Consider the following 24,985-nt stretch of genomic DNA (forward strand, 5'->3'; position numbering starts at 1 on the left):
GTCCAGGGCATAGGAGCATACACCACAGCCAAAGACCGTTAGTAAATGGTTGATTCTGATTGATAGATGGCTCAGCTGAGAGGTTATTGTATTAGTCAGGGTTCTCTAGAGTAACAGAATTTATAGAACAAATCTATCTCTCTCACCCCCCCCACCCCCTGCCCACAACACACACACACACACACACACACACACACACACACAGGAGATTTATAAGAATGACGGATTTAGCCGGGCGGTGGTGGCGCACGCCTTTAATCCCAGCACTCGGGAGGCAGAGCCAGGCGGATCTCAGTGAGTTCGAGGCTAGCCTGGTCTCCAAAGCGAGTTCCAGGAAAGGCGCAAAGCTACACAGAGAAACCCTGTCTCGAAAAACCAAAAAAAAAAAAAAAAAAAAAGAATGACGGATTTATAGGCTGTGGCCCAGCTAATCCAACAATGGTTGCCTATGAATGGAAGGTCCAAGAATCCAGTAGCTGTTCAGTCCACAAGGCTGAATGTCTCAGCTGGTCTTCAGTATATGCCAGAATCCTGAAGAATCAGACTCTAAGAGCTTCCTTCTTCCATGTCCTTATATAGGCTTTGAGCAGAAGGCATGGTCCAGATTAGAGGTGGGTCTTCCCACCTCAAAAGATCCAGATTAAAGGCATGTATTCTTACCTCAAAGATCCAGATTAGAAGTGGATTTTCCCAGCTCAAATTAAGCAAAAAATCCCTCATAGGTGCACCCCTATATTTTTGGGTTTTAGTTAATTCCAGATGTAGTCAAGTTGACAACCAAGAATAGCCAGCCATCACAGTCATCTTCTCCAAGGTGTCCAGGGATGAACTCAGGATCCTTCTGCTGACACAGAGCATGACATTCATCCCTACTAGATGGGGTGTTCAGTTCGGAATATAAAACACAGGCTCGCTGGGCGGTGGTGGCGCACGCCTTTAATCCCAGCACTCGGGAGGCAGAGCCAGGCGGATCTCTGTGAGTTCGAGGCCAGCCTGGGCTACCAAGTGAGTTCCAGGAAAGGCGCAAAGCTACACAGAGAAACCCTGTCTCGAAAAACCAAAAAAAAAAAAAAATAAAATAAAATAAAAAATAAAACACAGGCTCATGTGTTTGGATACTCGAAGCCCACATAGCAGCACTACTTGGGGAGGTTGTGGATCCTTTATGGAGTAGGGCCTCCCTGGAGGAAGTGGGTTGGAGGAGACATTGAGGGTTATATCTGGTCTCAGCTTCTGTCCCAAGCTCACTACGTCCTGACTGCTGGTCTGATGTAAAGTTACACTTCACTGCGGTTAAAAGTGGCATTCACTGCTACGGCTTCCCAGTCATGATGGGTCAAACCCTCTCAGAGCCAAAATGGACCCTTTTTGGTTTTTCGAGACAGGGTTTCTCTGTGTAGCTTTGCGCCTTACCTGGAGCTCACTTGGTAGCCCAGGCTGGCCTCGAACTCACATAGATCCGCCTGGCTCTGCCTCCTGAGTGCTGGGATTAAAGGCGTGCGCCACCACCAGCCGGCCTGACCCTTTTCTTTTGTTAAGTTTTTTTTTTTTTTTTTTTTTTTGGTTTTTTGAGACAGGGTTTCTCTGTGTAGCTTTGCGCCTTTCCTGGAACTCACTTTGTAGACCAGGCTGGCCTCGAACTCACAGAGATCCGCCTGGCTCTGCCTCCCGAGTGCTGGGATTAAAGGCGTGCGCCACCACCGCCCGGCCTGACCCTTTTCTTTTGTTAAGTTGTTTTGTTACAGCAGTAAGCAAAGAAACTAGTACAATTTGTCTCATAGATCATTGCATTTCTCTAGCTCGGCTTTCCTACTGTCCTTCCAACTCCTCCAGGATAGGATCACCAGTCAGAGCTCTTGTCTCATCTCCAGGGCCCTCCATGGTCTGGTCCCCCTCCCTCTTCTTCTAATTGGCCTCTTCCTTCTGGATTCTACCACGACTGTCTTCCCTCACTTCCTGGATGCAGCCTGCTCCTCCCACTTCAAGGCCTGTGCATCAGCCCTCTCCGGCCTCTCCGGTTCCTGCTTGTCCTTCAGCATGGGCATTGCTGGGGAGTGGGTTATAAACGCAGAATAGGAAACTTTAATAAGTTAGCCAGAATGTGTAGGATGGGGCATTCTCCCCAGGTATATGCCTGAGATAAAGGGGAACACTATTTCCAGAAGAAAAGAAAGGTGTCGGACAATCAAAACAAAGGCTGTCCACCATAATCATGGTGTGCTCCACAACAGAACTCTGTTGACTAGCAGCCTTGTTCTGCAGTCAAGACCATGCATTGTGGAACATTCCTTTACACTGTGTAAATATATGTCACTGTGATTGGTTTAATAAAAAGACAAAGAACCAATAGCTAGGCGGGATCTTAGGGGCAGAGAGAACACTGGGAAGAAGAAGGGCAGAGACAAGAAGTCAGCCAGAAGCCGAATGAGTCGGACACACAAAATGGGATACCGGTAAAAGCCACATGGTAGATAGACCGCAGATTAAAAGATATGGGTTAGTTTAAGTTATAAGAGCTAGTTAGGAAGAAGCCTAAGCTATCAGCCAAGCTTTCATAATTAATAATAAGTCTCCATGCCATGATTTGGGAGCTGGCAGGCAGGACAGAAAAATCCTCCTACAGCTCAGATGTCTACAAGCCCTATGAATGAATCAGTGTCCTAGTTTCTTTGTTTGTTTAGTTTTTGAGACAGGGTCATACTAAGTAGACCAGGCTGGCCTCAAACTCAGAGATCTGCCTGCCTCTGCCTCCAGAGTGCGGGGGATAAAGGTGTGTGCCACCACACCTCTGGATTTTTGAAAGCATCTTTATTTTAAAATGTCCAGTCCCTGCAGAATCCTCAGTGTCTTGGCCCAGCTGCTCATCCTGATTCTGACACAGAGAATAATGGCGTCAGTACAGAAAGAACCATGGAGTTCACCGGCCTTCTTTGTTTGGATTCCGATCTGCCCACGAGCCTCAGACCTGGACTCTTCACTTATTTCCTAGACACAGAAGGCTCTAAAAGGCTGGGGAATAGAGATTGTTGCCCTCCCTGAATCAGTTCAGTGTAAACACATCCTCAGTGCACATTCTCTGGTACAATGACTCCCCTGGGGCTCGCGTTAGCTCACCCTTTTCCCATCAGTCCTTTCAACCAAACACTGTCAGTGGCACCAGGCCCAATATCTGTTACAGGTTTTTTTATAAGAAAAAAAAAATCCAAAAATCCCTGAAAATAGCCAGTCTACTGCAGAACTAATTTGTGAATTTTGTCTTCAGCTGCTTCAAGGTCATCATCTCCAACCAGGAAGTGTGATCCTGAAAGCCTGGTTAATTAGCATCTGACTGTGATGAGAAATCTTAAAGTCCCGGTTATGTCTTGTCAGGAAGCGCTGCTCAAATGTACTTCCAGACCTGTCTCCTCTTGTGGTTCACAACGCTGCTGAAAACCTTGTGCTAACCTGGTTTTGCACATTTTTTTTGCACATTTAGCTATTTTCATTGAGTTTTATTTTTGATTTTTCGTCTCGAAGCCATTCACTTTTCTTTAGTGCTCATTGTATAAATTTAAATCTAATAAACATTTAAGAAAAAATGTTCTTTTTTTTTTTTTTTAACTTGTTTAATGCTTTTACAAGAGAACCAACCACACAAAACATTCACAGGAAAAAATCTTTTTCTGGAAAAATTATGATGCACTCACAGAATCCACAAAGAACACTTAGACCTGTAATTCCTAAGCATAGCTACACATCTGATCATCAAATATATCATGAACTTAAAACAAACAAACAAACAAACCCTTGGCTCTCACCTAGTCTAGTGACCTTGAACCTGAAGATAAGCCTTGGGGATGATAATTTGCTCTGTTTCCTCATGCAGCTCTGACCCACAGCTGAGCTGAGGAACCACTTACCTAGTTCATCCTTGTTTGATGTTCCCTTCCGCAGGATTCTAACAAATAGATGTCCATCTGTAGGGATGTCTAGATTCCTTACTCTCCTCCAATGGGGAGAGCATCCACCTTTTTTTTTTTTTTTAAAGATTTATTTATTTATTATGTATACTGAAGAGGGCACCAGATCTCATTACAGATGGTTGTGAGCCACCATGTAGTTGCTGGGAATTGAACTCAGGACCTGTGGAAGCGCAGTCATTACAGATGGTTGTGAGCCACTATGTGGTTGCTGGGAATTGAACTCAGGACCTCTGGAAGAACAGCCACTGTTCTTAACCTCTGAGCCATCTCTCCAGCCCCAAGCATCCACCTTTTAAGACAGACCTTCCCAGGCCTGCTTTGTTTGATTTTGTGTTTAGTTGTGTGAAGGATAGGAAGACAGGCCAGAAACCTCTCCCCCTGGGATCCAGTTTGAGTGTCCTGCTGGCTGAGAGTCAATAAACTTCAACACTACTGATGGAACCCAGAATGCCTAGAGAGGTGATGCTCCTTTTCCTGAAGACATCCTAAATAGGATGTTCAAAACAACCAAGAACTCTGCTTCCTTGGGGCTGGAATGTCCGTGGCCTTGAGCTGAACTGTGTTAGCATTCCCTTCTCATCTCTAACTCCTAGCAATGCTGCTTATAAAACCATCTTAGAGTTTCATTTACAGAGAAAAATTCTTTAAGTCAAGGTCACTATGTAGATCGGCTCAAATACTCCTACTTGTTTTTTAAACTTCTCTTCATCTTTATGCCGTATTGTAAATTACATCCTTTGAACAAGGTAACTTGGACCACAGAGTCATATCTATCTGTCTATGGCCACTGTCTATCTATCTATCTATCTATCTATCTATCTATCTATCTATCTATCTATCTATCTACCTATCTATCTATTATCTATCTATCCATCCATCCGTCTATGGCCACTGTAGAGTCACTTAATGAGACCCTTCCTTGAGAAGCCTATATCCACACTTGGGTGTGTTTGGTCCTTTTCCTGTGAGTCTTTCTCTCTGAATGCCTCCACTTAAATATAAAGCATGTCCTAACCCTCATCTACATTGAAACTCCCCTCTCCTTCGTACTCAGGGGTCTAGCTTTAATTGAGTGGAAGTTCCCAAGGAGGGAAATTCCTCAGAGTGTTGGGGGCATTTCTGAGCGCTCTGTCCCATCACCACTGGTGCTTGCACTCAAAGCTCATACGTACCAGGTGAGCTACATGCCCAGCCCCGCTCTTGCTTTGAAGTTTTCTCCTGGTGCCCGGAATCGCCCCTTCACTGATCTGGCTTTGCCCTCTGGCACTCCACAGACCCTCTCTGATCTTGATTTTCAGAGACTTGGAGGGCATAATTTGTTTCTTGATTCTAAAGGGTGAATATTCCAGGGCTTTCATCCCCCAGGATCTTGCACCAGCCTCTCCTTGGCTCCCTGGTACTTGTGACTTCCATGGAAAGATCTAGAAGAGACACACCAAGTGTAGAGTACAGTGTTGTTAAAGTTTATCACTGAGCAGCAAGGGATTAGGTAACAGCCAAAGGAACCATGGGAGAGCAGAACGCTCCTAAGGGTGAGAGCAGACAGCGGTCAGAGACCACTGTGCTGACCCATCTCTGGGGAGGCTTTATAGTATTTCTCAAGTCTCTAGAGCAGGCAGCTGTTTCTGTGGAATGTCTGTCCAGGTGATAGACAAGTCCATTTGGATTCACTATTAAAAGAAGGGAGAATGGTGTGTCTTTGCTCTTTACCAGAAAGCTTGAAGCTAGGCAGTATCTTGTAAGATAGTTGTTTAGATATCTATTAATGACACCCCACCCCAACCTCAAGCAGTGCAGAGTACTGTCTCCACCCAGGGTCAGAGTTATGACAAAGATTACACTCCTATGACCCATAATAAAGTCCCGCAGTTTCAAGTCTGATCCTATAAGCTGTTGATTATGAGGGTGGTGTCCCCATTCCCGACGACCTTCAACTCTGCTAATTTGTAACTAGCTACCTAACACATCCAGGGCTCTTCACACGATATGGCCTCCAACCTTTCCCTGTGGGAGTCACTTCCATTGTCTTCTTGACTGCATTGTAGGTTGGTTTTTAAATGTGTGTTATTTTTAAAATTTCCAGTTCCTGCAAACCTCTCAGTGTCTTGGCCCAACCGCCCATCCTCAGTTCAAAAGCAGAGACTGATGAGGAGCGTAGAATAAACAATGCTGCCCGTTTCTGTTTGGAGTGTCTTCGATCTGCTCGTGATTCTCAGAGCTGGAATTTTCAGTACTGTTCTAGTCTAACAGGCTCAAAAGTGCTGATCAATCACCACTCTATCAGCTGGGTCTGTCAATGATTGACACTTAAGGACTGGTCTCCAGGATGGAGTCTGGCTGTGATTCTGGGAAAACCCTGCCCCTCTTTTTGGGTCCCTCTTTCCTTTGCCAAAGGAATGTCCTTAGGCTCTCAGACTTGAGCCTCCTACTTCAAGGGAGACCAATGAGAGACCTCTGGAGGGTGCAGGAGGCTGGGCCTAGGATGCCGAGAAAGAGGAAATCTGGGTGCCTGGCCAAGTCTCCTCAGTAGTGGGCGGTGCCGGGAGCGGGCGGAGCTTAGCTGGCAGCGGAACCTCATTGGTTTCCCAGCGGATGCTCGGAGGCGGGGCCACACCGCTGCAGGACTGACCAGAGAACGCTAAACCGTGCTGGGACTTGATCCTGAGACTCCGATTCTGAGCCCGAGCCAGCCGCAGGTAGCTACCGCCGCCCTCCCTCCGCGCTGGGGCACGCCACCCCTTCGGTCCCCGAAAGGCAGGTCTCCCCCGGGTGTATTTGCAGGGCCCTTTCCCTCCTCGTTCCTGTCTGTCCCTGGGGGACACTAGATGGGCTGGGACAACACAGACCTTCCAAACCTCATCTTGGTTCTGTTCCTTCACCCTCGCCCACCTGGCCCACTATCGCGAGAGCCATGGCCATAGTGGAGAGGCTGGGACCCGAGCACCCTTCGCTCAGGTGGGTGTTCCCGGGTCCCCGACTGCAGGCCTTTAGATCAGCGGGCACCGAGCATCCAGTATTCGTGAGGAAACGCAAACTTAGGTCTTTGGGAATCTAAGGATAAGAGGCTTCTGTACTTTTTAGAGTAAAGTGGGATAACCTGTGACCACCGACTTTACTATGCGCAAAATGAAAGCAGTGGCTTGTATCCTGAGCGCAGTCTTGGTGTGACCTAAGAGGCTACCCTTTACCTGGGACCACCTTCGTTCCTGTCCCCTTAGCCCTCCTCCAACCTCACTACACACACACACACACACACACACACACACACACACACACACACACACAGAGAGAAAGGGCTTTCCGGATCAACATTGATTTCTGTGTGGCTAGGGACTTAGCTGGAGCCTTGCTTTCCTGAATGAATTCTTTGTTCCTTTCCCTGCACACGGGAGAGAGGGTGGAAAGTGCTGGGGGTCAGGGGTCAGGCTGGTGCAATTATATTTTGCTGCTGGGTGGAGCAATACTCGCGTGAGACAGAAGAGGCACAATGATTCTATCCTGGCCAGAGGTAACTGTCTAGCTGAGCAGGAGCTAGAAACTCTACTTAACAGTCGTTATCGGGGACTATGGGGGTCCAGCCCCTCGATAGTCCCCTCCCAGGGTCCGGGAAGAATCTACAACCAGCTGATAATTAATCTTTGATAAGAAGAAATGAATCTATGTACACGAAACTCCTTAGTCCATATACTTTATTATTCTGTGTCAGTTACAAGCTTATATTCTGCTCTCATGTTTAGGTCTTTTCTTGCCTGATTTCTCTCTACACTTGTCCGCGGTCCCCTCTGGGTTCTATCTTAATTCCTTCATCTTGTTCTGCCCCTTCTAGGTTCTCATCCATCTTGTTCCTTCCCATATCATCTTTTCTCCCATCTCCTTCTCTCTCCTCATCTCGTTCTTCCTCATCTTGTTGTTCCCCAACTGGCTCATCCTCATCTTCCATCTCATTCCTCTAGTACTCTCTTCTAGCCCTTCAATCTAGTTCTTCCCCATCTCAGTTTGTTCCTCTCAAGTTCTTACCCATCTAGTTCTTCCATTCTCTTTTCTCTTCTCCGACCCCCTGTGCCCTGGAAGCCTTCCAGGGTCAAATGGAAGGGTGATAAGAACCACATAGGGAGGCAATAACCGTTAATTATCATTTGCAACCCCAAAGGGAAGTGACCAATGGGGAAATGAATTAACTAAAGGCTGAATTCAGGTAATATCTAAGAAGAGGGCTCTTATGTGCTCAACTATAATCTTAAATGTGATTGGTAGAAAATGTTAAGAATCTATAAGTTGCTAGGTCAATGGGAGAAAGTAAAACTGTCTTCTTTTTTCCTGTGGCTCCTATCTGTCCAAGCTATCTGCCATTTTTCTGCAGGGTGGGGGAAAGTGTGCTCAGTCGCTAGGCAACCTGTGTACAGCTGGATGCCTCTGGTGATAGTTAAAGGGAGATCTGGAACTGGAGGAAAGGTTTGGGAAAGGAGGAAGTAAGGCTTAATTAGCACATCCGCCAGGCCTTCTCACACAGGTAGTCTGTTCTTAGAGAGTACAGAGGTATCTCTGATAAGGTACTTTCCTCCATCCGGTGATGACCTGGCCGGATGCATTACAGGGAGGCTTGAACTGGGGTTCTGGCTGAGCATAGCTGTCAGTGCAGGAGGTTATCTAAATATTCCTAGAAGTGGTTAGGTAAGGAGTTAGCGGTCTATAAAGTTAGTAAGGCTGTAAGAAAGAGGGGTCCAAGCTGAATTGTGTAAAGCTATTACTTAACGTCCACCTGTTCTAGGTGGTGTCTCCTTGTGGAATTTACCTTAAATCAGGAGACTTGCATGTGGACTGTTATTACTGCTAGTCCTTGAAAGTGGCCAAGGGAGATATCCGATTCCAGAGAAAGCCTTTCCCGAGGCTGTTCTCCAAATACCTGGAATGTGTATGTCCAGAGAGTGATCAGTCCACACTGTTAGCCCTTCTTAGGGAAAAGTCAATTGGGAAAACTATGAAGGCACACATGATTTTCATAACAGAAGACAGCTGATATATAACAAGCCAAGTAACACCAAAAACTCCTTGGGATTTGGCTTCCTCTGGAGGAATTCCCTGATTCCTCCAGGTAGTGACTTTGCCATAACCAGCTGAGTTCTTATATTCCTGCGGCCCGCAGCAGTTCCCCTTTTTTCATTTAGTTAAAAAAAAAAATTTTTTTTCTAGGACAGTGAATATGTAGATAAACTTAAGTTTGGAGATTTCTGAAAAATGATAAGTAATGATTAACATTGATTTTTAATCAATATTGTACCTATAATATATATTTATAATCAATACTATATAGAGATGGCAGGCTGAGGATTAGTTTAACCATCTAATAGGTATAGCTGTATGTAGTTAGAATATCTCTGTCTCCAAAAAGGAGCAGATGATTAATCATAAAAATCTATCCTTAGCTAATATGGCATAATATGGTTAAAAGTATCTGAATACTATGATTGTGACTTATCAAAAAGAAATGGTTAGTTTGGAACATTAACTCTATCTATTAATCTTTGGTTAGTGGTATTAATTTGGTTAACTTGTATTTTAAGGAGGCATAGTTAAAGAGTTACCTGAGTAAGTCATGAGCACCTGTGGGACCAAGGCTGCAGCTGAAGCTTACCTAGTTTAAATTTGTAATCAAAGTAATATTAAACCACTAGCTATGAGAAAACAGTAATAACTTGTGTCAAGGTATACATAGCAAGACTTACATACATGTCATAAGTACATGAGGAGAACATCTGATAGTACATACATATCAGGATCATGGGCAGGACTTATACAATTGATAATAGAACATTTTTTTTTTTTTTAAGGGCAGTCCAGCCCCTGGGCTGGAGAGTTCAGTTCAGAAAGAGGGGTACGTGACAAAGGGGCTGTAGAATTCTCTCATGGTTACTTCCTGCGGATATGGGGGTGAAGCTGGGGGTCTTGAGGCCTGGAATGCAGTGGAAACCCAGGAAGCACAGGCTGTTTCAGGCTCTGTGAGACATGTGCAGCAGACTTTCTTGTCTTGTGGGCTGGAAAGTGGGATGTAAGGTTGAGCCGGACAGCACATCCACGTGGGCTGGAGGGTAGGATGTAGACCTGCAGCTAGACAGCATGTCTATGGTCCAGAGGATGAAAACCTGTAGCTCTTTAAATGGTTAGAATTTCTGCTGGAAACAAATATATGTATTAATGGTAGAACATGCAGCTGAGGAGTTTTAAAGAGGAAACTTTTTCTCTTAGGTGTACCTATGAGATATTAAATGTATGATTAGTAGATGAGAGAAGGGGATACCTGGCCAGGGAGAGGGAAGGCTCCTCCCCCACCCAGAGGAGAAAAAGAAATTTTGCAATTTTGATAAGAACTGTAGTTAGGTTGCATTCCTCCAAGTCCTTCTTGGTTTGTGAGCGTTGGCAAATTTTGATCTCCTGAAGCTTGTAAGAACCTTCTTAATGGACAAAAGCTTAGATATGTTAGCAATATAACAGTGGTAAATTTTGTCAGACAAAAATATGAATCCTTGGAGTCTCAACAGAATCAGGATAGCCAGAGAATGAAATCTGAAGCTATAACTGACAGTTAGTTCTGAAAGTTAATCTGTATGGATAAAATGAGGAACTTTGCTCAAAGAATGAGTCCTGGATAAACAGAACTCGCATTTCCTGCTCTGTATGTCGGCTTTGGCCCCCATCATGGCAGGGTGAGTAGGCAAGCTAAAAATATTTGAAATGCTGATAATCTTTAGGGTGAGGAGGCATGGTAAAGAAGCAATCTTGTACATCTATGACAATTGTTATTATTATTATTATTATTATTTTATTTCTGGGGATGGCAGTGGGAGATGGCATTCCAGGCTGTGAGATTTCCCTTGGCTTTAATAAATTTTATTTAATTTCTTAAGGTCTTGTAACAGTCTATAAGCCTGATTTTCATAAATAAAAAGATATTGGGGTGATTTAAGGGCTGGTGGGGGCCTTATATGTCCAAAATTTAAGTTTTTCCTCCACCAGACAGGTAGCAATTACAATTCTCTCAGCATTTAAAGGTCATTGCTTAACCCAGATAGGAGCATCAGATTTACAAGTAATGGGTCAACAGTGGACAGTGGCCCCTAGGATAAATTTTGATAACGTAAGGCCATGTCTGTCATTTATGATTTCTGGAATAATGGGCTCAATTATGCCTTGAGCTTGTTTACTCAAGTTCCTTTAAGTTTAAAACCCATCTAATGCATTTGAGATGATATCAGTTCATAGCAGAGACTAATGGTACATCCATTTGTTACAGTATGCCTCTTTCCCATAGTGTGTTAGGTATGGAGGATGACATATGGGCAGAATATGTCATAATTTTATCTATCTAACCATCTTAATATTTTTGAGCTGCTAGCAATAATATTAGGTTGACCCAGGCCTATAAGAGATAAAGGAGTAAGAGTCGTCTTAAGTACTTGGCAAATCTTTTCCTGAAATATAAGAAACAACCGTGCTTATGTCTAGCAAGCCAATAATTTTTTCCCCTGTATTTTAAGTGTTTAGTTGGTTTGGAATATTTAATTTCCTGAATCCAGAAGGCCATATCACTGGAATTCACACCAGCAGCTCCCTTAGGCTCTGCCCTGCATGAATCTGAATTGTTTTTGTAGAGGGTTGTACAATAATCTTAATTTCTTTAGTAAAGTCAGGATCAACCTTTACTGGGACAATTTTTATACCTTGTATAGCAGAGGAGCTACAGCCTATATTTCGCCCCAGTGTCCCTTCTGGGGAGGTCCACAGACTCTTGTATTAAGGCATATAAGTCCATTCCTAAAGCTTATATATCTCAGACCTCAATAAAAACTTTATCCATAGATCTAACTTAGGCATACATCCTCAGTATCTCTAGGTTATTACTGAGACTCATGTATCATTAATAACATATCTAGATGTTTATGTGTTACACTGATCTATCCTAATAACTGGCAATTCATATATCATAAGTTATTTTTTAACTTTCCTAAACATTCTCTATGTCTAAACCTTTATATCCCTATAAAAACTTTACATCCAAAAGCATCTATGTATTAAATTTGTCAGGAGAAATAAGTGATTGATTATTGAGAATAGCCAATGTAAAGTGAATTTCTTTTAATAAAGGAACAGTAAAGGGTCATTTTGAAATCTGTTAGGTGAGCTATCTTTTACTTGAAATTGGATAGTAAGGCAAATTATCTTTAAACCTGGTAAATGGAAAATATAATCTAAATTATCTCAAAGCACAGTTTGGACAAAACCCTGGTAATTAGGGGTATGGCAGTTTTGTCCAAAGCTTAAACTTTTTAAATGTTAGGGGGCTAAGTAATAAATTGATTATATGAAATTTAGCATACTTAGCAGGTATATAAATAGGATTTTGTATACATTAGAGAATTTGATCATTTATGATGATCAAGTTTTTATTTGTATCCTGAAAATTATTTTTAATAGCTTATAGCTTAAGTACAACTTATCCTTAACAGTTAACAGTTTAGGTCGGCCAATCAATCACTAAGTTTTATTTCTTAATTATCTTTAATTAAAGTCAACTTATTCTTAACAATTTATAAGTTAGTTGTCTTTATAAACTTAGAACTTAGGTTTTATACCTGTCAGTTTTAGCCTTAAAAAATATTAAGTTTGTACTGAAGTTATTTTAATATAGAGACAGGAACTCTTATTCAAAAATATAGTATATGAGGAGAGTAACAATTTAATAAATCCTTTAAGGTGCATCATGAAATGAGATAAGCACAGTAAAAGGCCCAAACTAAAAGAGAGGAAGAGGATTTTTTTTTTTTTTTTTAATAGCAGTTGCAGCCGGTTTGTCCAGTCCCTGTCAAGCCAGATAGCCACCGGAAATGGCAAGGTGAGGAGAAGGGTGGAGACGACTCACAGGCAGAAGTGAGCTGAGATGCAGATAGCAGATAGTTAGGTTCAGAGGGAAGAAGGTAGATGTTTAGGATTCCAACCCCCAAACGTCTTCAGGGGTCTGATGAATCCATACAGGTCGTAGTAGGGCGTCCCCTAACCAGGACCTGTTTTTTTGAAATGGGTTAACTGAAGTTCTTGTACTTGGCCAAGATTTTTGTAAATTACCAAGAACTTAATAGTCAACCCAAAAAGAGGAAAGAGAGAGAAAAAGACACTTTTTTAGGAGAGCCTGGAGTTGCCATTAGTTTTTAAACTGGCTCTGGCTGTGGCGCTTGCATTATTATTTAAATAAAGGCCGCTGGAATGAGCTCCTAGTTGGCTGCTGGAGTGAGAAGTTTAGGGCTCAAGTTAGCCTTTAGATTCCAATAGTTTTAGCAAAAAAGACTGTTTGTAGCAGGCCGCTGCTGCTACTATGGAGAACATAGTGAACTTCATTAGTTCTAGTTTACACCCTCAGGAGGTCTTGTAGTGTGAATATTGTGTTACCTCTTTGTCCGCTTATCATAGTCTGACGGTAAATCAATTTCATAAAGTTGGCCGCTTTTAGGGGGTCTTCTAAATTTTTCCTTACGTTTTTTCAGAGGCCTTATGGGGTTAAGATAGACTGTTTCCTTATCTAAGCTTGTAAACTGACTGGAACTGACTGAAGTGCCTTTTGTCTTAAGCCTGTGTCCTGTAACTTCTATCAGAAGCTGTTTCTCTTCAGACTCTTTCTGACTATTTGGGGGGGGGGTATTCATAGCTACTCAATGCTCCAAACGGGGGGAGGGGGTCGGTGTCCCCGGGATCTGCAGCATCCTTCGGTGAGGACTGATTGTAGCTGATACTCCAGAGGTCTCCAAAAATCGTACCTCTCGAAGAGTTTGAGCCTCTAACTGGGCAACCCTCTGTGAAGCGATACCTCTCTCCCTGGATATGCTCCAAACCTTACTTCCTATCAGTCCCCTGAGTACCTAAACAGTTAAATCTGTTCGTGGCGCCAGGTATCGGGGACTATGGGGGTCCAGCCCCTCGATAGTCCCCTCCCAGGGTCCGGGAAGAATCTACAACCAGCTGATAATTAATCTTTGATGAGAAGAAATGAATCTATGTACACGAAACTCCTTAGTCCATATACTTTATTATTCTGTGTCAGTTACAAGCTTATATTCTGCTCTCATGTTTAGGTCTTTTCTTGCCTGATTTCTCTCTACACTTGTCCGCGGTCCCCTCTGGGTTCTATCTTAATTCCTTCATCTTGTTCTGCCCCTTCTAGGTTCTCATCCATCTTGTTCCTTCCCATATCATCTTTTCTCCCATCTCCTTCTCTCTCCTCTTCTCGTTCTTCCTCATCTTGTTGTTCCCCAACTGGCTCATCCTCATCTTCCATCTCATTCCTCTAGTACTCTCTTCTAGCCCTTCAATCTAGTTCTTCCCCATCTCAGTTTGTTCCTCTCAAGTTCTTACCCATCTAGTTCTTCCATTCTCTTTTCTCTTCTCTGACCCCCTGTGCCCTGGAAGCCTTCCAGGGTCAAATGGAAGGGTGATAAGAATCACATAGGGAGGCAATAACCGTTAATTATCATTTGCAACCCCAAAGGGAAGTGACCAATGGGGAAATGAATTAACTAAAGGCTGAATTCAGGTAATATCTAAGAAGAGGGCTCTTATGTGCTCAACTATAATCTTAAATGTGATTGGTAGAAAATGTTAAGAATCGGGCTGGAGAGATGGCTCAGAGGTTAAGAGCACTGACTGCTCTTCCAGAGGTCCTGAGTTCAATTCCCAGCAACCACATGGTGGCTCACAACCATCTGTAATGAGATCTGGTGCCCTCTTCTGGCCTGCAGTCATATATGCTGTATACGTAATAAATAAATCTAAAAAAAAAAAAAAAAAAAAAAAAAAAAGAAAATGTTAAGAATCTATAAGTTGTTAGATCAATGGGAGAAAGTAAAACTGTCTTCTTTTTTCCTGTGGCTCCTATCTGTCCAAGCTATCTGCCGTTTTTCTGCAGGGTGGGGGAAAGTGTGCTCAGTCGCTAGGCAACCTGTGTACAGCTGGATGCCTCTGGTGATAGTTAAAGGGAGATCTGGAACTGGAGGTAAGGTTTGGGAAAGGAGGAAGTAAGGCTTAATTAGCACATCCGCCAGGCCTTCTCAAACAGGTAGCCTGGATTAAGTCTGTTCTTAGAGAGTACAGAGGTATCTCTGATAAGGTACTTTCCTCCATCCGGTGATGACCTGGCCGGATGCTGCTAATGATGATAATTACAGGGAGGCTTGAACTGGGGTTCTGGCTGAGCATAGCTGTCAGTGCAGGAGGTTATCTAAATATTCCTAGAAGTGGTTAGGTAAGGAGTTCTTATAATATATTCCTGCAGCCCGCAGCAAGTGGTTGAGGGAATTATCGCGGTTGTTGTAAAGTCTGCTGTTTTCAGAGGCTAGTTGACAATACACAGACCCGTCTCAGCCGCTGATTGACTTGTACCCCAGAAGGCTCAGCCCCTTCCCACTGGGATTTGGGCTGTGCCAGGCTGGTTTCCGAGGCCTTGAGTAGTCCGATGCCCACCTGAGTGAGGTGTGTCAGATTTTATACAGGGAAAGACCCCATTCAATGTCACCCTAGGGGGCTCTACAGGTGAGGGAACCAAGGTCCCAGATCTCTAGGGTTCTTGCTCAGATCCCAGGCCAGTTCCTTGGTGGCCTTTGTGGAAATCTCTACGTTCCCTTAGCCCGTTATTTCATGTGTCTCTTGAGTAACTACCGTGTCTCGGGCATTATTCTAGGCATCAGGACCAAACGTAACCAGAGGCCTGAATCTGATGGGAGAGCAGAATTAGTAAAGGGATAAATAAGTGTTTGTGTTGCTGGTTTGTTTTGTTGAGACGGAGTCTCTGAAGACCAGGCTGGCCTTGGACTCCCAAGTGCTTGTTTGGTTATAGTCGGGAGTTATAGCATCCAGCCAGATTCGGCCAGAACTAAGGAAAGAAAAGTTCTTAGTTTCTCTTGGCTTTGCCTGTAGCCACACTAAAATTTTATAGGAAAGGTGAAGCAGAGGCCAGAAGGTGTGCTTATGCTGATTTTAGCTGTGATACAAATTATTGGAACTCTTAGTATCTTCTGAGGCTCCAGGGTATTGTCATTCTCAGAATGGGGCTTCCGGGGGAAATTCTGTTCCTCAGTGTCCCTTCCCTCTGAGTCTGTAACACTAGCAGTGGATGGAATGATAGCAACAGAGATCCCTGCCCCAGAGGAGCTTAGCTGTACTAACATACACATGTAAAATCTGTGCGTGGCCTGTGAGACTGAGAAACAACGATGTGGTGGGCCAGAGGGCAGTTCCGGTGTTCCAAGGTTGGTTTGTTTTTGTTATTGTTTGTTCAGACGGAATCTGTCATGTATCAGAGTTTGTCTTCAAACTCACTATGTAGCCAATGATGACCTTGAACTCCTGATCTTCCTGTCTCCACCTCCTAAGTGCTGGGGTTACAGGGATGAGCCCCATCAGTGACTGAACCCAGGGCTTTGTGTGTGTTAGGGAAGAATTCTTAGCAGCTGGGCTATATCCCTGTCCCAGTTCCTAATTCTTGTGTTCCCAGACAGGGAACTGATCAGAAACACACAGTTATAGCAGAAGCAGAGGCAGGCTATTAAGGGACGGCTCATTTCTAAAGAGGAGGGGCCAGGGCTGGGAGAAGAGGGTTAGCTGCTCAAACATAAAGGTTCACAGAGGACCAAGGATTTTGTCACACACACTGGGCTTTCTGCCTCATTTCCATAGTGTGGACTTTTTCTCAAACGCTCTATCTATCCACGTATAGCTTCATGCCTAGCATGCCTCATTAGCACCTTCAATTTCCATCCAGAAATTGTGATGAGCCATAGGTCAGCCATAGGTCCCAGACACAGCAGCAGGAGGACCAAGAAGGACCTTGCAGAGCAGGTGATATTTGACAAGAGACCCAGAAGAGGTGAGAGAGTGGGCCAGACTTGAGAGGCACATGATGGGTAGACTAGAGAGTTATTCAGGCCTTTTGTACCCCATAGCCTGTGTTTTAGGAGGCCACGCCCCTTGGTAGGCCCCGCCCACTCTCACCTGTTCACCTTGTTTTTTCCTGTCTGCTCCAAGTTTCTCAGCATGTTGAGCATCCGATTCTTGACTCCCCGGCTGCTCTGCCTCCAGGGCAGAACTACCTCGTACTCGACCGCAGCTGCTCTCCCGAACCCAATCCCAAACCCAGAGATTCGCTACAACAAGCTGTTCATCAACAATGAGTGGCATGATGCAGTCAGCAAAAAGACCTTCCCCACAGTGAACCCCACCACAGGCGAGGTCATTGGGCATGTGGCCGAAGGTGACCGGGCAGATGTGGACCTGGCTGTGAAAGCAGCTCGGGAGGCCTTCCGCCTGGGGTCCCCATGGCGCAGGATGGATGCCTCAGAGCGGGGCCGGCTGTTGAACCGCTTGGCTGACCTTGTGGAACGGGATCGCGTGTACTTGGCCTCACTGGAGACCCTAGATAATGGGAAACCATTCCAGGAGTCTTATGTCTTGGACCTGGATGAAGTCATCAAGGTGTACCGTTACTTTGCTGGCTGGGCCGACAAGTGGCATGGTAAGACCATCCCTATGGATGGGGAGCATTTCTGCTTCACCCGGCATGAGCCAGTGGGTGTCTGTGGCCAGATAATCCCATGGAATTTCCCATTGGTCATGCAGGGCTGGAAGTTGGCCCCAGCACTTGCCACAGGCAACACCGTGGTCATGAAGGTGGCAGAGCAAACCCCACTTTCTGCCCTGTACTTGGCCTCCCTCATCAAGGAGGCAGGGTTTCCCCCAGGAGTGGTGAACATCATCACTGGCTATGGCCCCACGGCAGGAGCAGCCATAGCCCAGCATATGGATGTGGATAAAGTTGCCTTCACCGGCTCCACCGAGGTGGGCCACCTGATCCAGAAAGCGGCTGGTGATTCCAACCTCAAGAGAGTCACCTTGGAGCTGGGCGGGAAGAGCCCCAGCATTGTGCTGGCAGACGCTGACATGGGTCATGCTGTCGAGCAGTGTCACGAAGCCCTTTTCTTCAACATGGGCCAGTGCTGCTGCGCAGGCTCCCGGACATTTGTGGAAGAATCCATCTATCCCGAGTTTCTCGAGAGAACCGTGGAGAAAGCCAAGCAGAGGAGAGTAGGGAACCCCTTCGAGCTGGACACCCAGCAGGGGCCTCAGGTGGACAAGGAGCAGTTTGAACGAATCCTGGGCTACATCCGGCTTGGTCAGAAGGAGGGGGCAAAACTTCTCTGTGGTGGGGAGCGTTTTGGGGATCGTGGCTTCTTCATCAAGCCCACAGTCTTTGGGGACGTGCAGGATGACATGAAGATTGCCAAGGAGGAGATCTTTGGGCCTGTGCAGCCTCTGTTCAAGTTCAAGAAGATTGAGGAAGTGATTGAGAGAGCTAACAACACCAGGTATGGCCTGGCTGCGGCTGTGTTCACCCGAGACCTGGACAAGGCCATATACTTCAGCCAGGCCCTGCAAGCTGGGACTGTGTGGGTGAACACCTACAATATTGTCACCTGCCACACACCGTTTGGAGGCTTTAAGGAATCCGGCAACGGGCGGGAGCTGGGGGAAGATGGGCTTAGAGCCTACACGGAGGTGAAGACTGTCACCATCAAGGTTCCGGAGAAGAACTCCTGAGATTGGCCACCTTGGAGGTCCAGCCATGTCCTGTGGTGCCACAACATCTAGCCAGGGGATGGAAAAAAATTGATTTTAGCCCGAGTTCCAAATGAAGTGTTCCAAGGAGTGTCAACAAATAAAGTGGTTAAATCAGAGCTCTTCTGTTTAAAGCAGAGATGGTGGCTAGGCTCAGAGTGCTACCCACCTCGTCCCCAGGTCCCAGCCTCACTGATGACTTTCAAGTTATCGCCAGGAAACCTTAGGAGTCTCCAGAAGGTATATTTAAAGCCATTGACTGTAGCCACAAAAAGGAATGATGGATTATCCAGGTGCAACCTGAGTGAGCCTCAAAAGCAGAATGCGAAATGAAAGGAGGCAGCTTCCTGTTGAAATGTCCAAACCTGTATCCGTAGTAGAAAGGAGATCCGTGGTTGGCAGGGACTGGGGGATGGGAATAGGGCAATGACTGCTTATGGATATCGGGCTCCTCTTGGGGAGGTTTTGAAAATGTTGTGGAATTGGGCAGTGGACATGGTTGCACAACGTCGCAATTGTACCAATTTACTGTCAAATTATACACTTAATTAGGGTGTGGGAATTAATTTCATTTTAAAATTAAAATAAGCTCTATTTGCAAGTCTGTCTCATTTTTTTTCTTTCTCCTGAACATTTTACTGTCTCTGGGCCGTAGTTTCTGGACTTCTCTTTGATTTCTTTTGGCCGATGACCAAGTGCAAAGACCCATGGGAAAATGCTGTAGTTTCTGCCCAGAGCAAATTCATGTCATTTAGGGGCCCCCACTGTCACCCTCCTAACCTCTGCTGAGCCACCTCACTAGGAGGGGTTTGCTAGCTTCATTCCTCAGAGTTCTCTAATTATTGCCACTCTTGTTGCTTACACACACACACACACACACACACACACACACACACACACCATGGTAGTAGTCATGGCAGATCCTGGCCTGCAGGTCAAAGTCAGAAGCTGAAGCCCAGCTGCCTCCTTGTCCTCTGTTGTTGTAGATCATGGTGCTTACAAATCACTCCATATTTTTAAAGTTTGCTCATAGTGAATGCCATTCCTGTGAACACTACAGTCTGTGAATGCTACAGTCTGTGAATGCTACAGTCTGTGAATGTTACAGTCTGTGAATGCTACAGTCTGTGAATGCTACAGTCTGTGAATGCTACAGTCTGTGAATGCTACACTCTGTGAATGCTACAGTCTGTAAATGTTACACTCTGTGAATGCCACAATCTGTGAATGCCACAGTCTGTGAATGCCACAATCTGTGAATGCCACAGTCTGTGAATGCCACACTCAGTGAATGCTACAGTCTGTGAATGCTAGTTTGTGAATGTTACACTCTGTGAATATTACACTCTGTGAATGCCACAGTCCGTGAATGTTACACTCAGTGAATGCTACAGTCTGTGAATGTTACATTCGGTGAATGCTATACTCTGTGAATGCTACACTTTGTGAATGCTATACTCTCTGAATGTCATACCCTGAAAGCTACTGTCTGTGAATGCTCAGGGAATGCTATACCCTGTGAATGCTATGCCCTGGTTATCTTTTCAACAACCTGTCATCAAAATGATTTTGTTTTTCGGAACTTGCTATGTAGCCGAGGATGCCCTTGAGCTTTTGATATTCCTGCTTCCACCTCCTGAGTGCTGGGATTCTAGGTGTGCACCACCTCAGCCAATGTCAAGAGGTGCTGTGGATCAAGTTCAGGGCTTTGTACATGCGAAGCAATCTCTACCAGCAGAACTGTATCTCCACCTTCCTTGGCTATTGTAATGATGGCCATGGCTTGGGGTTGGTCTGAAATGGCTTCTTGAGGACTGTGGGTTTGTTTGGGTCTCTCTTCTCCCTTCCTAGGACCCCCTTCCTGTGAGATTTCTCTAAGGCAGACATGACCCTGGCTCAGTAGCCGCCATGTATTTCTCTTAAGAGGCCATTACAATCATCTCTGCAGCCACACTGCAACCCCGATTGCACAGTAGTGAAGGTTCTTATGATGATGGTTCATCCTCACTGGCAACCTGACTGGCCGTCTCGGCCTCCCAGAGACGTTATAGCTAAGTTGGGAAAACCCACCCCAAACATAGCTAGTACCATCTCAGGGCCTGGGTATTCAGACTAAATTAAAAAGGGAAAAAGAAGAAGGCCGGATGGGCATTACTATTCGTTTCTTCTTCCTGACTGTGGACACAGAGTGACAGGCCACTTCACACCCCACTGTCATGGGTCCCCTGCCAGGATAGACTGTATCCCCTCAGACAAGGAAAGGGAGTTTCCTTGGGCATCAACCTTCAGTCCAGCATGTGGCCCGCAAGCCTGAACCGTGAGAGCTGCTGTAGTTTGGGAGCCGTCCACACATCTGTTCCTCCTTCCCACAGACTCCCACCACGTTCGTACTTGGTCAGGAGCTGTGCCGGGCGCCTTCACACGCTGCTTTGACCTTAAAACAGTACTGTAAAGCGAGGCAGTTGATTAGTGTTTGTTTATTTTTCCAGTAAGCAGCGGTGGAGATTGAGAGGTTTGCTTTTTTTATTTAAAGACATATTTATGTGTATGTATGTGTGCCTGTGTGCGTGTTTGTCCCTGTGGGTGTGGGTGCCTGCAGAAGCCAGAAGAGGGCATCAAATGCCCTGGAGTTGGAGTTACAGGCTGCCTGACATGGGTGCTGGAACTGAACTCAGGTCCACTGGGAGAACAGCAAGTGCTCCTAACCATGGAGCCATCTCTCTAGCTCCAGAAAGTTTAATAAACCCCCTGTTGAGGTCAGTTTTCCATGAGCATGCTCTAGGGGCCAGACAAAGGGGTGTACTTAGGAGCCCATCTAATCAAACCTCTAAGCTAAAGTCTGTGGCCCCCAATCCACACCGGTGCTCCAGTCCCACCTGCCCTGATAAGCTTGATGCCACCGAGGAACTTCCACTTGGGTTGGTATCATTATGGGTACAAGGCTGACCTCTGGTGGTCCTCACTTCTACTAATTTGCTCAGATCATTCATTGATCTGAAGGAGGAAAAAAAGTCCTCTGGGACCCTTGGGAGAAAGCGAATCAGACAAGACTGTTGTGGGAGCTCAGTCTGTAAGAAAGACAGCTACAGAATAGGGCGACAAGTGCAGAGGCCAAGATGTCATGAGCCATGACAGGAAAGGAAAGTACTTATCAAGCACCCACAAGGCACCACTCATCCAGAGCTCCCATGTGCCCTAAGGGGTTCCCTGGGAGATGCACCCACAAGGCACCTGCTCATCCAGAGCTCCCATCTGCCCTAAGGGTTTCCTTGGGAGATGCACCCACAAGGCACCTGCTTATATGGAGCTCCCGTCTGCCCTCAGGGGTCCCCTGGGAGATGCACCCACAGGCACCACTCATCCAGAGCGCCCATCTGCTCTAAGGAGTTCCCTGGGAGATGCACCCACAGGCACCACTCATCCAGAGCTCCCATCTGCCCTCAGGGGTTCCCTGGGATGCCACCCAGCATTTGTTAAGCAGCTAGGCAGAGCTAACACAACCTGGGCCTCTTCCTCTCTGCCTGCTGCACTCCGCTCAGCCCAGGGCAAGGCCCAGCACAAGAGAGACACAAGATCCTGGTGGATGAGAAGGAGACACAACTACTGGGAAGGGAGAGGCCTTTCTGGGAGAGGGAAGGCCAGAGCCTGCAAGAAGCACAGAGATGGAGAGACAGGTAGGCTGTTCCCACAGGAACAGGGAGGCTGGGGAGGGAGGTAGTCAGGTTGGAGCACTCTGCCCCACACCCTAAAGAAGCCATGCCCCACACTAGGAAGCCCTGGCAGTCGGGTTTTTTTTTTTGTTTTGTTTTTTGTTTTTCCGAGACAGGGTTTCTCTGTGTGCCTGTCCTGGCTCTTGCTCTGTAGACTATGCTGGCCTCGAACTCACAGAGATCCTTCTGGCTCTGCCTCCTCAGTGCAGGGATTAAAGGTGTGCACCACCACTGCCCGGCACCCTGGCAGTCTCAAAGGGATAGGATCATATTAAATTTTTAAAGATCACTCTTTCCATGCGGACAATGGACTTGGGGCAGATTGTGTAGGATACTGTTGCTCTGCCCACGTGACACTAACCCGAACAGGGTGTGGCGTAGTGGGAGATCCTGACCAGCCAGGACAGATTAGTGCAGGAGAGTCAAAGGTACCCCCTTTGGTTGGGGCAACTAGGTGTGTTTGTGTGGGGGTGCCAGCTACTGCAAAAGAAAGCCTTGGAGCTGGGGATACAGCTCAGCTAATAGAGCATTTGTTTAGCATTCATGAAACACTGGGTTTGCTCCCCAGTACCACATACAATCAGGTATGGTGGCACATACCCATAAACAAGCACTCTAGAGGTGGAGGCAGGAGGACCCTAAGTTCACGGTCATCTTTGGCCATATATCAAGTCTGATATATCCTAGACTGCATGAGAACCTGTCCGGGGTGGGGAAACACACAGGAAACCTTGCTGGAGGAGCATGCTCAGGAACAAGGGGAAGGTGACCTGCTTGTCCATTCATTTATTCAACATAATTACTAAGTGTTTCACTGTGTGCTGGGAATTGTACTAGGTGCCTGGAGATGCAGCAGGGAACTGGACAAACAGTGTGTGCATCCCAACTGATGGAGGAGGGAGACTGGAAGACTGGAAGAGAAATACACACAATAGAACCATCCCTCACTGACCACAGGTACTGGTTCCAGGACCCCAGTGGGCATACACACATCTCTCCTGTCAAATGGTGCTGTGTCTACATCTAGCCTGACACATCTTCCCAGGCACTTTACAGCCAGCCAGTGGTGGGCACTGCAAGAACTCTCTCTGTCTGTGGGGACCAGACACTTCTCACCCAGGAGGCCACAGAGTCAGAGCTCACAGGCAGCCCTGACCTATAATGGAATTCACACTCCAGGGAAGAAAAGTTGGCCCCCTGCCCCAGCCACTGTGGCAAGCATGGCGCTGGGCTCCATGTCCTGAATTCATTAAGCCGCAGACACCACAGCAATGTGGTTTCCCTTAATTAATTAAAATATCACATAATACGCACTCTCTGGTTTAACGTTCATGAGGCCCCAGTGAAGGCTGAGAATAAGGAAAGTCATTAGAGGAGACTGGTCCCCGCTGGATGACTCTGATTGTCTGGCCTACATCCTCAATCTTGGGGGACGGGAGGGCGGCATTTTCTAAAGATAGGAATTAATTTCATCACAAAACCTGTTGGAAAAATATCCACCGTACTAAAACCCAGCCCTTCAGTGGTTTAGCACAAAAAATACCTCTGGAGTTGAATACAGGCTTCAGCACTACTGTGGCACCCCTCCCTGTGGAGAATACTCCAACTCCACAAGACACCTTTCAGACTGTTTCATCTGTGTATGTGTGTACACATCTGTGCAGATAAGTAAGTGTAAGGTACGTGGTATGCAGGTGCACCCATGAGTGTGCGTGCCTGTGGAAGGCAGGGGACCTCAAGTGTCATTCTTCAGAATTGACCTTATTTTTTTAGACAGGGTCTCTTATTGGCTGGCAGTTTGCTGATTAGGCTTAGCTGTCTAGACAGTGAGTCCCAGGGATCTAGCCATCTCTACCTCCCCAGTTCTGGGATTACAGGCTTGCACCACCATGGCCAGCTTTTTAATGTGGGTTCTGTGGATCAAACGCAGGCTCACACACTTGTGCAGCAAGCACGTTAATCTCCCAGTTCACTTATACTATGATTTTTTCCTATACATGCCTATGATAAACTGAGTTTATGGATTGGGCATAGTAAGCATCAACAATAATAATAAAAAACAAGTTTAAAATATGTTATAATTATGTCCATGTTATCTCTTTCTAATTTCTTTCGGGCAGCTTAGCCTTCAGAAAGCTCTCACTGGGCACCTGGCGGGAACCTGGCTCACATTCTATCCTCCCACCTAGTGACTGGCACCTTCCGTTATTCCATCTTCTCCCTCACTCTGTCTATGAGAGCACAGAGGCGTGAGTGAATACATCACTAAAATGCATGAAAATACAAGTTCAGGAGACTCAGATGGACCAGGCTGGGAATAGTGGATGGTTAAGTCTGGTTAAAAACTACAAGTAGGGGACTGGAGAGATGGTTCAGCAGTTGAGAGCACTTGCTCTTACAGAGGACCTAGGTTCAGTTCCCAGCACCCACATGGTTGCGCACACCATCTGTAACTCCAATTTCAGAAGAACTGATGCCCTCTTCTGGTCTCGGTGAGTACTGCATGCAGGTAGTGCTCAGATATACATGCAAGCAAAATACTCATATATACTTATTCAAAACAAAAACCCTGCAAGTAGGACTAGGCGTGGTGAGGCACACACCTTTAATTCAAGTACTTGGGAGGCAGAGGCAGGCAGATCTCTGTCAGTTGAGGCCAGCCTG

At 45.9% G+C, this 24,985-nt stretch overlaps 1 protein-coding gene across 1 annotated transcript; it reads left to right on the forward strand.

Annotated features, from left to right (window-relative positions):
* Window positions 1-6,556: 6,556 nt before the first annotated feature.
* On the forward strand, window positions 6,557-19,212 carry Aldh1b1 (aldehyde dehydrogenase 1 family member B1). Its single transcript, XM_059254288.1, has 2 exons — window positions 6,557-6,658; window positions 17,025-19,212. Exon 2 carries the CDS (start codon window positions 17,034-17,036, stop codon window positions 18,591-18,593), a length of 1,560 nt encoding a protein of 519 aa, XP_059110271.1. The 5' UTR covers window positions 6,557-6,658; window positions 17,025-17,033; the 3' UTR covers window positions 18,594-19,212.
* The last annotated feature ends 5,773 nt before the right edge of the window (window positions 19,213-24,985 follow it).

Source organism: Peromyscus eremicus, chromosome 2 (assembly GCF_949786415.1).
Source record: "Peromyscus eremicus chromosome 2, PerEre_H2_v1, whole genome shotgun sequence".
Taxonomy (NCBI): Eukaryota; Metazoa; Chordata; class Mammalia; order Rodentia; family Cricetidae; genus Peromyscus; species Peromyscus eremicus.

What these genes read in the sequence shown, in the direction of transcription:
- Aldh1b1 (XM_059254288.1), top strand. Translation starts at nt 17,034, where the DNA reads ATGTTGAGCATCCGATTCTTGACTCCCCGGCTGCTCTGCCTCCAGGGC.